Source organism: Meriones unguiculatus, chromosome 20 (genome assembly GCF_030254825.1).
Source record: "Meriones unguiculatus strain TT.TT164.6M chromosome 20, Bangor_MerUng_6.1, whole genome shotgun sequence".
NCBI classification, from domain to species: domain Eukaryota; kingdom Metazoa; phylum Chordata; class Mammalia; order Rodentia; family Muridae; genus Meriones; species Meriones unguiculatus.
In genome coordinates this window covers 27,584,742-27,598,941 of record NC_083367.1, presented here as the reverse complement: position 1 = coordinate 27,598,941, position 14,200 = coordinate 27,584,742, and the positions used below count along the sequence as shown (strand labels likewise).

Here is a 14,200-nt window from a genome sequence, read left to right as displayed (position 1 = left end):
CCAGTTGTCTCTTTCAGTACTCTCTCCCTCCACTGTCTCCACACCACATCCCTCCTGTTTCCGTCCCCATCCCCTTCCTGATCCAGTCCCTTCCATCCATTTACCTCACAGGTGTAGTCTAGTTCTCCTTCTCAGTGAGGGTCAAGTAGCCTTCCTTAGACCCTCCTTGTCACTTAGCTTCTTTGGGCTTGTGGATTGTAGCATGGTTATCCTGAACTTTATGACTAATATCCACTGATAAGTAAGTGCATACTTTGTTTGTCTTTCTGGATCTGGGTTGCCTGACTTAAGATGATCTTTTCTAGATCCATCCATTTGCCTGCAAATTTCATGATGTCATTGTTTTTAACGACTGAGTTGTATTCCACTACGTAAATGTACCACAGTTTGTTTATCCACTCTCAAAGGGCATCAACATTGCGAATAGTTTCTGAATATTAGGAATAAATCTGCTATGAACATAGCTGCACAAGTGTCCTTGTGGTATGGGGAGATTCTTTTAGCTATATGCCCAGGAATGGTATAGCTGGGTCTTAATGTAGAGCTATTCCCAATTTGTTAAGAAGCCGCCAAAATGATTTTGAAAGTGGTTGTACAAGTTTGCACTCCCACCAGCAATGGAGGAGTGTTTTCCTTTTTCCATATCCTTGCCAGCAAGAGCTGTCACTTGAATTTTTGATCTTATCCATTCTGATGGGTGTAAGATAGAACCTCAGAGTCAGTTTGATTTGCATTTCCCTGATGACTAAGAATGTTGAGCATTTCCTTAAGTGCTTCTCAGCCATTCAAGATTCCTCTGTTGAAGAATTCTCTGTTTAGAGATATGCCCTATTTTTTAATTGGATTTTTTCATTTGTTAATGCATTGTTTCTGGAGTTCTTTATATATTTTGGCTATCAGCTCTCTGTCATATCTTTTCCAACTATGTAGGTTGCTGCTTTGTTTATTTGGCTCTGTCCTTTGCCTTACTGAAGCTTGATGAAGTCCCATTTATTAATTGTTGATCCTAGTGCCTGAGCTGTTTGTGTTCTGTTCAGGAAGTTGTCTCCTGGGCCAATGAGTTCCAGGCTATTTCCTACTTTCTCTTCTATTAGATTTAGTATATCTGGTTTTATGTTGAGGTCTTTGATCTACTTGGACTTGAGTTTTGTGAAGAGTGATAGATATGGATCTATGTGCATTCTTCTCCATGCATACATCCAGTTAGACCAGCACCATTCGTTGAAGATGTTTTCTTTTTTCCATTGTATAGTTTTGGTTTCTTTATATAAAATCAAGTGTTCATAGGTGTGTAAGTTTACTTCTGGGCCTTCAATTGGTCGAATTCATTGACCAACCTATCTGTTTTCATGCCAGTATCCTGTGGTTTTTATTACTATTGTTCTGCAGTACAACTTGAAATCAGGGATGGTGATACCTCCAGAGTTCTTTTATTGTACAGAATTGTTTTTGCTTTCCTGTTTTGTTTTTTTTATTTACTTTTCTGTATGAAGTTGATAATTCTTCTTTCCTAGTCTATAAAGAATTGTGCTGGAATTTTGATTGGAATTTCATTGAATGTGTGCATTGCTTTTGGTAAAATGACCATTTTTACTATGCTAATCCTCCTGATCCATGAGGATAGGAGATTTTTCCATCTTTTGACATCTTCAGTTTCTTTTTTCAGAGACTTGAAGTTCTTGTCATTCAAGTTTTTCACTTGTTAGAGTTACACCAAGATATTTTATATTATTTGTGGCTATTGTAAATGGTGTTGTTTCCCTAATTTCTTTCTCAGCCTGTTTATCATTTATATAGAGGAGGGCTACTGATTTTATTGAGTTGGTCTTGTATCCAGCCACTATTCTGATGACGTTTATCAGCTGTAGGAGTTCCCTGGTAAAAATTTTTTGGGTCACTTACGTATATGATCATATCGTCTGTGAATAGTGATACTTTGACTTTTTCCACACTAACACCTTTTGAGACAATGGAGGAGACAAATAGGAAGAAACACTTTTGAGTGATAGGAAAGCATGAGGAGTGGGTGAATGTTACATTGAAAAGACGTTTGCAGTGCTGGGAATACAGCTGGATTTGAAATTGGCTTATAATTAGAATAGTATTCAGTGATGAAATGACTTGAATATTTGTTGATTTCCAGTTTTATTGTGATGTGCTTAGTGGATCAAGCAGCATAGAGAAAATTCAGGAGTAAGAAATCCAGAGTATGTGCTGGTTAAATGTGGAAACATGGACAACCCCAGGTTCTCCTTAGAGCAGAGTTTGAGATGTTCCTGGGACATCCAAGAGGACTTCAGGCAGGATGAGGATAAACAGGTCTAAAGCTTGGAAAATTTCTTGGCCTGGAGCTACAGTGAAGAGTCATCAACTCCACAGATGGCTTGGAAGTAGATGGAATTATTGGGAAGGAAGGAGGAAACAATGAGTTCCTGAGGAACAGTTACTCATTAAAACAAACAAACAAAAATGTGAAGTAATTAAAAATGCCTTTGATTTTCACTCATCTAGGTGTTTTAAGCAAGGGTAAACCGACCACATAATTAATTTCCACGTGGGTTTCATCAGTAGGTATAAGCAGGCATTAAAGAACATGGCAACACCAAAGCATGCAAGAGGTTCTTCTGATATTTTTGTCTGAAGGTTATAACTGCAAGCACACACTTCTGGTACATGTGGAGTAGAGATTTTTCATTTTTTAGTTTTTACTTTTGGATTATTAAGAGCAGACATAGCCATAACATTTTCTGTCGCTTTTCTGTATTACAAAGACCTTTCCTGTAGTATTTCCAACTTAAGCCTCTCAATTTCAGTTTAGTGACTTAAAGAACAGCCAACAAGACCACCGTTGTAGGGTTGGGTTTGGAGCAGGCAGACAGAGAAAACACAGAGCATATGTGATGCTGATACTGATGAAGTGAGGGTGGAAGGAGCTTGGCTGCAGTTGATCCACCCCAACTACTGCCCCCCCAAGATACATTCAGGTACCCTCATGCTAGAACATTCCAAATGAAACTCTACACAAAGGTAATATTTTCTAACATACCGTTTTTGAGAACCATCTGGATGCTTTTTCAGGGTTCTCCTTTAGGAAGAACAAAATCAAACCCAAACAAAACAGTGGGTAGATTCCAGTTTTGCCAGGACAGCAAGGTCTTGGTAAAGGAAGGGAGTAGAGTTTGGTGGGGACCTGTTTCTAGGGCACTTAAGCCTCAGATTAAAATATGTTCAATCTATCACAAAGATAGCTTGCTAAACCTGATTTTTTTTTAACTTCAAGAAGTATGTTATAGTAACTTGCCAAGCAGAATATAGTTAAAATTGCTTTCATAAAGTCTGTTCAGAAGCTTGGAGAGAAAAGACTGAAGTACAAATGTCACCATCTGAAACCACTGTTATAAACTCTTATGATTTTTCTGTGTACATCAGCATTTCTACCAAGTATTTGGGCTGACCTTGTACACAACCAGTGCCAGGTTACATGATCATGTCTGGTTTATTTCTTATTTGGTGATGGAAAAAAGGAAGGCCTACTTGAATTTTCGTCTTTGTCTATTAAAAAGAAACAGAGTAAGACTATTAAAATTAATTCCACAGAGGAAAATAAACTACTTTTTATTTGTTTGTTTGTGGTGAAAACAAAAACAAAAAACAACAAGAAGGGAGACCAAAGTAAGTCAGGGAGCTTTGGAAGATCTGAAAATTATGCAATGGCAAGATTAAGTCACGAATTTGCAAGTAGTGGAAACAGAACTGGAATGCATTGTCTTCTTGCCTTTATTTGCTTCTGGCCAACTGGATTTGATGTTATTTTTCTCCTTGCTCACAGGCGCTGTGTGTCTGGACAGCTATTAGTTCAAATTGGGCTGATTTTTTTCAGTTCTATAAAACTATTCATCTGCATTGTGGATGAAGAGCATTAAGCTACTTCCTGTGGTGCACAGCTGGAATCCATTCTCTTCAACATTTTGTTTTGTTCCAAGTTTGTTTTATACTAGTGTATTCCTACACACCCACATAGCTAGAATTTCAACAGACAAGTGTCTCTTTTACTTCCTTGACACATCTTAGAACATTTGCAATTGGCGTGTTCTCTTTTGTCTTTTAAATAGTCAATCACTTGCAAACAGTTCTGTTTACATGCATGAGTATATTTTAAAATGCTCTACAGACCTAGAAACTGGAATGGAAAATTAGAAACATTCAAACAGCCCCACTCCAGACACTTTTTTTTTAACTTGAGAGGTGATAGGTGCCTGGCAAGAACTCAGAGGAGAATTACTGTGAACCCCAGCTAAGATGACAACAAAAGAGGAGCTGCCAAGGAGGAAGGCAGAGATCTGCCACATGTCATAAATAGTACATGACTGAGCTCCATCATTAAAATGAGCACAGTGAGAACAGTTGTTTCAGTGACTCAAGGGTTTTATTTTTTTTCTCAGCAAGCCAACCAATACCATTGGATATCAGTTATATGTATTAATGTGGATATTGCAAGCTGGATTACAAAAACTAACAAGAAGCATTCTTTAAAATAATGAGTACATATATAGATATATACATATACGCATGCACATAAATATATATTCACAAGTGTACATGTCCATACAGGTCTTTTGACTGTTAACTAAGAGTAGAGTATGTGCTAAGCATGTATACGGAAAGCAGATACTCCACAATATTTACACCATTCAGTATTTTAGCTGAAAACAAAGAAAAGACATGTCTGGAAGTATTAGTGCACTGTAACATTAAAGTTCAATGGCTAAAACGTAGAGAAATAAAATCTCCACTTTCAAATCATATTGTTAAATGACCTTGTGGCTATGCATGATTGTGATCATTGTATGAATTGTTGTATCTGTTTAAAAATAGCTGTGATTAGCGGTCCTGAAGAGAATCAGGCTGGACTCAGAGTACCAGGAAATCTGGCTGATATGCCACAGGTAACAGGCAATTCATAGTCCCCACTCCATAAATATCTCAGTGAAGCAACTGAGCATATCTCTTTGTCCATTTTGCCATTTGGAATAGAATAGAAAAAAAAAGAATAGAAATGGAGCAGGGATGGAGGACAGAAAGATGATAAAATTTTCCTTTATTTTTCAATTAGTGCAAATTTTTCCTTCAGTATTTTTTCATTTGGCTAAAATATCCAAAAAAAAAATTTATAATTTTATCTTCCCAAGTCTCCAAAAAATTTATGGGCTTTTGGGCATGGGTCCTGTTCCGAAGTAGCACATATTTTTATTCTAATCCAATACATTTTAATTTCAGTGGTATTAATTTTAGCTCGTGTTATTTATATACTCAGTCATGTTATAGACTCGATATCCATGCCACAGGATTAAAACGTTATGAGGTTTATGATAAAATGTCCTAAGCCACACCCAGAAGGAAACAAATTCAGTGTAGTGAAATGTTCACAGAGTAAGGACTATTTGAGCTAGGTCTCAAGAGTTGTTTCAGTGAGAATACTAACACAGTGTATAGAAAGGACAAAATGCCATCTCACAAAGGGAGTTTCAAAGCACATGCTGTATTTGTAAACAGAAGAATATCAACCAATTCCCATATTGGAAGACATGCAGTCTGGTATTAATATGTAGCCAACCATGGGGTCTAGCTACTATGCCGTATGCAGTGGGCAACTTACAAATGCCTTAAAACAAGAAAGCAACAGAAATTTTTAGAAAGATCACTTCAGTGACAATGGTGAAAATCAAGGAAACAGAGTCACACAGAAAGACTAGTTGGGTGGTCATTATCATAGTTGCAAGATAAAGATAAAAAGTATATGAACTATAATATGTAGTTAAAGTTAACCTAGAGACAAAATTAATGATTTGGAAGCAGACATCTTACAATGATGAACTTAGGGATAATATTTACACCACGGTACTTTTTGACATTTCTGGTTTCAGCGGACTGCAATCCACACGGTCTGATAATTAAATGTTTGAAGAGAATTGTAGAAACTTGGAAAAAAAAGACTGAATTAGGTACCTTTTTGGGGTGGTCTTCATGAAAGCACTCCATAATGGAGAAGAGTATGTTGAAGAGAAAGATTATTTGAATCTTGGGAAATACATTACTATGAGATATGGGGATGAACTGATTTGCAAGGCCCTTTACAAGCCACAAGGATTCTGTGGCCCTACTGGGAGATCAGAAGAAATACAGATGTTAGAGGAAGGCAAGGATTCAGATTATGGTAAGGAGTGATTTTGTAGAATGAAGTTGTCTGGAAATGAACAGCAGGACGTGTGAAGCTGGCAGAGAAGTGGGCCCACGACTGCACAAAGACAGAAGGAGACCAGGAGAGTTTGCAGGTCACTCTGGGATGGAGCAGGTGAGGGAGTTGCTCATTTAGATGAGCAGGGATGAGCCAGGGCAGGGCTTTGTAAATAAAATTGATCTTCAGGCTTGAGAGACCACTCACTCAAGAAAAAGTTTGTTGCTCAAGTAAAAGAACCTGAATTTGGCTCACCAGCCTGTTCTTCTAGCTAGGCAGAGAGGATGTGCGTGTATCCAAGAGTAGGGAGGAACTCTGTCCAGCCAATATAGCAAAGTCAGTGAGCTTCAGGCTCAGGGATCCTCTCGCTCACAGGCAGCATAAGAAGGCTCTTGATATTGGCCTTCACACTTTTACAAACATGTGCACATGAATGCAGCACACACACACACACACACACACAACACACACACACACACACACTTCTCATTTTGCATAGCTATTACATGAACACAACTACTCTGAAATCCTTCTCATTTTTTGACATGTTTTTATCCGAGTTTGGAATTTGAAGTGGCCCTTTCATAACGGAAAAAATGCACTATTATGTTCCTCATTAACTGAAGTTAAGTATTGGTATCTTTTCTTTATTGGGTTAAAATTACACACAATGAAATATATAAGCCATTCCTGAATATAGCATTCCCTCACAATAGGAAGTAACAGGAAGTTTTCACAGTATATGCTTGCATAATGCAAACTATTGGAAGGAGTACTGTTATGTTCAGTTTCCATTAAGCCCCTTCCTAATTAACTTGTGCCTCTAAAAGCAGCAATTATTTGCTATTTGATTTCCCCCAAAGATTCAGTTTGACAGTTTATATAAATGACCTGTTAATTTATTTTTTATTTATCAATTTTAATATTTTCACTGTATCTTTTTTTCTGTTACAACCCAATTTTTCATTAATTAATTAATTCTATTATTATCTGCTTGATTTAAAAATTTCAGAAAATTGAATTATGTGTTTGTCATTTCAACTTTGATTAAAAAGTCTCTTACATTTCTTGCACTTGCAAACATGAATATATATCAGTTAATATAACTTTAAAAACTGCTTTAAAACATTTGTTTGCTTATTCTAATATCTGTTTGGTCTCAGGAATGATCTCTATTGAGGGATTTTCTTTTTAATTTGAGTTAAATTTTATTATTATTTTTTGTCTAGAGATTTATTTAATGCATGTTGGCTTTTGTGAAAGATTCACTGTAGAATCTCTGGATTCTGATATGTTCTTATGAAGAGTGTTGCCTATCTTCTTTGTTGGTACTTGTTAACTTCAGACTCAAACCTGTAACTTCTGTGCAGTACTTCTAATCTCCATTAGAGAAGAGTTCTTGGCTTCTAACCTTTGGACAGAGCTCATCTTCTGTGATCCTCTCTGTTCTAGTCTTTCCAACATCATTTGAGCACTATGGTCGCTCCTCGGTTTTGCTCTTTGATCCTTCCAGGGAATGACACTCTGGGTTTTGTAGAAAGATCCATCTCATTTCCTTCTTATGTGTACACACTTGTCCTCTGCCTTTAATATGCATGGTTCCTCAGATTCAAGAGCAGTGTCCATGTCAACAGACTGTGGAATGTTTAGGGAATTTACAGCATTTATCTGTGGAAGGTTTGGTCCAATCAGAATGAACCATTTCCTTTAAAAGGAGTTCAAGTAGACTTAAAAAGCACCCACCATTAAAGGCCAGACTCTCTCACTGTGCAGAACATGGACACCCTGCCAACATGTGCAGCAAGCACATTATGAGCAAGCAAAGAATTTAAACATGCCCACAAAACCAGTGAGCTTGACTGGGCTTTCTAAATATTTGTCATAAGGGAGCAAAATATTTATCTGTTCCCTTATTTAGACTTAAAATTCCCCAAATTGTCCATTTACTAAGTGTACAAATTAGAAAACTAAATATATTATTTTGTAAGTAATATGAATAATATAATTTTTCATTACGTATGATATGAGATAAAAATTGATTTGGTGTACATCAGACTTTGTTTTTTAAAGATGTAAATCTAACTAACTTTATTTAGTTTATCATCTACTCAGAAAAATGTCAATCATGGTTATATGGATAATATCTACTGGGTTTTATGTTATTACAATTACAGAATCTCAAATTGAATTGAGAGCCTCCAAGTCAATAGTCTTAGAATGTCTATCAGCTATTTGTAGTTCATTTACACTCCTAATGGTCACATAGTCTTAGCAGATGACCCATATTGAATACGATAATAAATATCACCCTGATGATTTTGAAAGTGAAAGAATGGGGTTAGCTAAATAGGTTTGCCATATAGTGAAAACCCTTAATATGACATGTCAAAGATTCAATAAATGCTCAAATATCGACCTATTCTTTGAACTGGTCATTAACAATTAATTATGGACCTTCCAAGACCAATAATCTTTTCTGATTTTTTTAAACAGACAGCAAAATAATGATAACATTTGATAAAGAGGCTGCTCCCTGAACTTGAAGCAAGGCAGTTATATTGTGATGAGGTTAATTTTGAGTACACGCTCAATAAATATCAGAGAAACAAATCAATGAAAGAAAGTAAAAGATACCATGTAAATTGTATTAATATCTTTAGTACAACATTTAAAAACTCCATAAAGCCATAGTAGAGTGGTGACTAAGTTATTTATTTTGTGAAGTATATAAATTGATAGGAATTTCAGAGGATCAGGGTCTGAGCTTTCATCAGGCATTCTGAGCTTTCAAGAGCTGTGTTCAAGTTACATTATCAGTCTTCGCTGTGTGTTACTCACCTTCTTTAAACAGCACGGCATTTTAAAAGTGCGATTACTCTACTCAGTAGGATGATTGAGAAATAATAGGAAGAACATAACATGGTTTCTCAATCAAGGTCACTTGGGCATCTATAATCTTTTTATGGCTATATCTTTCTCATTCATTTTATCTATATGTCCCTGTATGTGGGGGGAGGAGGAGGAGATGGCATGGAATTCAGTTCTCTGTATCATAAGTGTAGAATACACACTAGTATTCTGACTCTATCTTTCTGGTCCTTCTTTCACAATAGCTTTGGCCGGGGATAGCACAGGTCTCATCTAAATTAACTCCTACAGGACAGCACCACTCCAGAGTACAAGGGGGTTTGTCGATAGTAGCAAGACCAACTGTCATATGAAGTACAGAACTAGTTATCAGTTAAAGAAGAGACAAAAATGACAGAACCAAATTCAAAATATCCTGGGTAAGCCTTGGACATGTTCACAGCATGCCAGAGGTACCTTTTATATGCACAAACTGGCTTTCCTGGAAGGCATCCTCCTAGCCTCACGTTGCTACTCAGAAAGGAAGATATGGCTCTCTCCAAACAGAAAGCCAAATGTAGGGATTTTTTTTTTACACTATCATTTTATACTTTAAATTAAATATTTGAAGAAGCAGGGAACAAGGAAGACAAATCGCCAGCAATGAAAAATACGTAATGGTCTGCTTTGACGAACCACTGTGTTTATTTTCTGTGTAGTACTATGTCCATATCACATACCTATCCAACTACATTCCCTTATGTGCTGGAACAAAGGCAGGTTCAAATGCTCTGACAGTTTCAGAGCAACCACGTAGACTGTCAGCAGGGCCCAACCCACACACTGTTTCCTCTGGCTGATACACTTGCTCTTTCCTTTCTGGAACTTTTCTACAAAATAAGCTTCAGTTTCTCCCAAGAGCTCATTTATGTTTCCTTCCCTCATGAAACTTATCTTAGTACTTCTCAACTTTTTGGATATACGGCTTAGTGCATGCTCAAAATATCTTTGATGAGAGAATAATTGCACAGTAGCAGAAAATGGTGCAGAATGAAAGAGGAAAAAGGCATCCAGACAAACCTTATTTATTTCATCATATGTAATTTACTAAAGTAGGGGATAGAATGTCTAAGATAGAGAAAGAGTTCTCTGGAGACTAATTATTCAAAATTTGCAATTTCATAACTTCACAAAATGGCGAGACTATTTCCAATAACGTTTATTTGGCATGTAGAAAAGTCAAAATGAAAAATACAATGCATGCCTGCTGTACTAGTTCTTCAGTTTTTACAAAACACTCTGTGTTGTTTTCATGAAGTAAATATGACGTTCTTATGACTGACTAGCATTCCTTTGAACAGTGATCATAGAAACTATCCATCTCACATAGATAGAGAGGTTCATTACCTGGGGGGGGGGGGGGCAAGGGATATACAGATGAGCAACTTCAACAGAAAGAATGGTTGAGATAGTGGATGGAATTGAGTAAAAGAAGTAGATGTTAAAATGCTGGATAAATGAGGAAAAGTAGTAAATGGCAAAAAACTCTTAGCTGCAAAGAGGCTGAAGACAGTTCAAGGAGGGCAGTTCATTGGCGGATGAACTCTCTATTTAGACAATAAAAAGTGTGGGAACAAAATGCTTACTTGTAGTAATTTCGGAGTGATGTATGAAAGCTGAGGTATCAGTTGGGTTCTATTAATTCATTTACCTCTTCAAAAGTTTTGAGACTGATTATAATAAGGATTACGATATTTAAACTATTTTTCTGTTTTATTTTTTTTTTCTTCTGACTGAAAAGAAAATTCGGTAATTAAGTTCAAACGTATATGCATCTAATCAGATATTTTAAATACTCTTTCTGATACTCCTTGAAAAAAAAATTTCCCAGTACAATTCTAAGGATAACTCAGGTTACAAATGAGCACAAAATGTATGTTTCACATCACATTGTGGACAGTGTTAATAGGCTAGACGCTGGGGGCAGATGCCTGGGAGGTGAGGCACAAGCCTGCTGCTTGCCAGCTGTCTCCCAGGCAAGTTGTTTAGCATGTCAGGAAAGTAGAGGAAAAGTAGCATGCAAATCACATGGCTGCTTTATGATACAAATTAGTCCGCAAAGATGAAAAGCACTAGAGTGATGGCAGACATGGGAAGAACAGTGTCTGGCACGGTGTGGATTCACGTGAATAGAGAAGGTTTCTATTAACATAGGCATCTGGTCCAGACTGATTTTTATGAGCCAACATATATGTCATCTGTCCCTCTTGGAGATATGAAGAGTTTCAATTGTGTCTTCCCCATGTGTCAATGCCTGAAGTTAAAGCAGGAAGCATTTATGACCTACTGAGTCCAAGGGTCTCAGCAAAACATTATGGATAAGACATAGTTGAGAAGGACTTCTTATCAAAAGCCAAAATGACAGAGACTTACCTGATACACGTACAGTGAGCGGTTAGAATGTACAAACCAAGTCTGCTTACTTGTTATCTCAAATACATCTTCCCAGGATGAAGTTTCATTTAATGGAGGGCTTTTGATGGTTCACTTCATTGGTCACTCAGAGGGGAATGCAGACTGCAGACATGTAGACATGTAGGTAGCAGAATTCGGCATCAACTAACCAGCGTGAAGACCCTTCCCTGGGTTCTCAGTTGGACTAGGAGACCTCTCAGCTCTGCACTGAAGTGGACCAACATAAGTCAAATCCTTCCATGAGCTCCAAAGCAGAGATTTTTGCCCTATGGTCATTAACCACTATGACTATGTTAAAGGTTTCTTGGCACAGAAATTGGTAACAGATAGTTTTCTAACATTTTTTTTACCACTCACTGTCTGTTCCTTCCAGTCGTCATATGAAGGTGATGTAGTAGCAGTCTACACTAACTGCTAATTGGAGCATAAAAGGACCATGAGAAACATAGGCACACAGTTGTATAGAAACTACATATGTTTATAGATTAATACTGGGTATTAGATAGCTGACATGGAATGTAGAAGATTCTAATTTAAAAAAGCCATCATATCAGATACTTAAAGGTGACTTTTAAATGCCTGTTTACGACATGACTATTTAAATTAAATACTAGAGGCTAAATGTTAGAAGGACATCTTAAAACCCAGAAAGTATAAAAAAATGCTTTAATAGCATAATGTTGATGAAGTATATTGACAAGTCAAGGGTTTAGTCACTAATTATTTTATTTTGGATTGGTTTAATACCCTGAAAAAATATCTTGATTAAATTGTACTTTAAATTTAGCAAAAATTGTCATGACATACCTTTATTTGACACTCTTTTTCAGGTTTATTTCCTGCTGTCCTGAATCTTGCTTCTAATGCACTAATTACAACCAATGCTACATGTGGGGAAAAAGGACCTGAAATGTACTGCAAGTTGGTGGAACATGTCCCCGGGCAGCCTGTGAGGAACCCTCAGTGTCGAATCTGCAATCAAAACAGCAGCCATCCATACCGTATGTATTGTATGTGTATTTGTATGACACCGAATAGACTCAATGATAAAAAGACCAGATTGCACTAAGTTCAAAGGGCTTGTGAGCATGAGCTTTCTATGGCCTTTCCTGGTCACTCTATAAACATTTTAGCATACATACTCCAAGTTCAGTAACATAGAGGAATTCACTAGTTGAAGTTCGAGGACACTTATTAGAATCGCTGTCTCTAGAACGCCCTCTGGGAATTTGGCGATTCATGTGGGACTTGGTTGTTCAATGGTTACACGTTTTCTAGGTATTTTCTTGAGATCATACCTACAGGCTTAGATTTTCTAAACATTTACTTTATTTAAGGTTCTTAAATGTCTCTGCCTCCCTTCCAACTCCTCGACCTTCGGTAGAGAAAGGGGCTGTACACCTCTTTTAGCTACTTCCTGCTGATTAGGGTCTTTGGGATCTTTGGAGGTATACCAATCTCAGTTGCTGGGATACTGATAGTCCAGTCAAAAAGCGAAGCTTCGAACCGCAGCAGCAGCTAACAGCAAGCAACAGCAACAGAGGTGGTACCACTCAGCAAAAGGGACAAGACTCCACCCAAATAGCATGAACCTGCCAAAGTGTCAAAACCCCAACAAAGAAGCTCAACAAGTTCTCTGGAGGGTTTCTCTCTGTGAAAGTCAGCAAATCCGTGTGAACCCTTGCAAAGGGTAGCAGTGCAAAAAATGTTGTCTCACTGTATGTGGGTTTCTATTTATCTCTTCTCAGAGTCCACACAAGCATGTTTTCCAGCTCACAAAAGGTAGTTTACAGCTGACAAACATCATGTGCCTTTCCATGGGGGTGAGTGGAAGGTGGGAAGCTGCTTTCCAAAGGGGGTCATTCCCATATCCCACACTTGGGTCCAAAATAATAATAACAATAATAATAAAACGTATTCACATGAGACAACTGAGTTTCAAGAAAAAACCCAGAAATCCAATTGGAATAAAATATGATCCTGCCTTCAACTACTGAAACAAAGGGTTAATATACAGAGGTCTTGAAGTGAGAGAAGAGGGTCATAAATTCATTCTCAGTGTAAGAAAAGGCTTGTGGAGATTCCAAGATGGCACCAATCACACACTGTGTCTTATCTGAAAAACAGCAGAGACTGCAAAGCCACCAAGAGACCTAACTGGTAGTCTCCCCCCAAAAAGCTTCTGTGTTTCCCTAACTGAGAGCTTCAAAACACAAGCATTTGTGTTTCCCAGGTGAGAGGAGACACCTTAATGAGGGAAACAAGCCAGTCAGACCTCAGGTTACCAGACTAATCCTCAGAAAAGTTCCTGGGTTCCATGCACATAGTCTCAGGATATAGCCACAAGCCTTTGCTCTGCTCTTACTAACCAGTGAATACCTTCTGAGTACTGGGCACACAGCTCCAACATCAGGGCATCTGACATGTGGGAGCTGTGGGAACTGCCCCAGATGCCACTTCAAAGCTCAATCTGTCTCCCTAGGGAGAACAATCAAACCATTGGGCTCAATGATTCCCCAAGTTTGCTGTTCCCAGCAAGTACAGTACTGAGCAATGTCAGGGCAGCTGCAGTCCATTACCCTCAAAGAAAGACAGTGATGTGGCAATTGTCTCCAGGGTACGTCTCCTTATGAGAGGAGAGCC

General features: G+C 37.7%; 1 protein-coding gene across 1 annotated transcript in view; it reads left to right on the top strand.

Annotated features, from left to right (window-relative positions):
* Positions 1-14,200, top strand: part of Lama2 (laminin subunit alpha 2) — a 591,463-nt gene that overhangs the window by 125,802 nt on the left and 451,461 nt on the right. Inside the window, exon 2 of the mRNA XM_060373445.1 lies at positions 12,388-12,558. Coding sequence (XP_060229428.1) covers positions 12,388-12,558 — 171 coding nt within the window. The remainder of the gene's footprint in view (positions 1-12,387; positions 12,559-14,200) is intronic.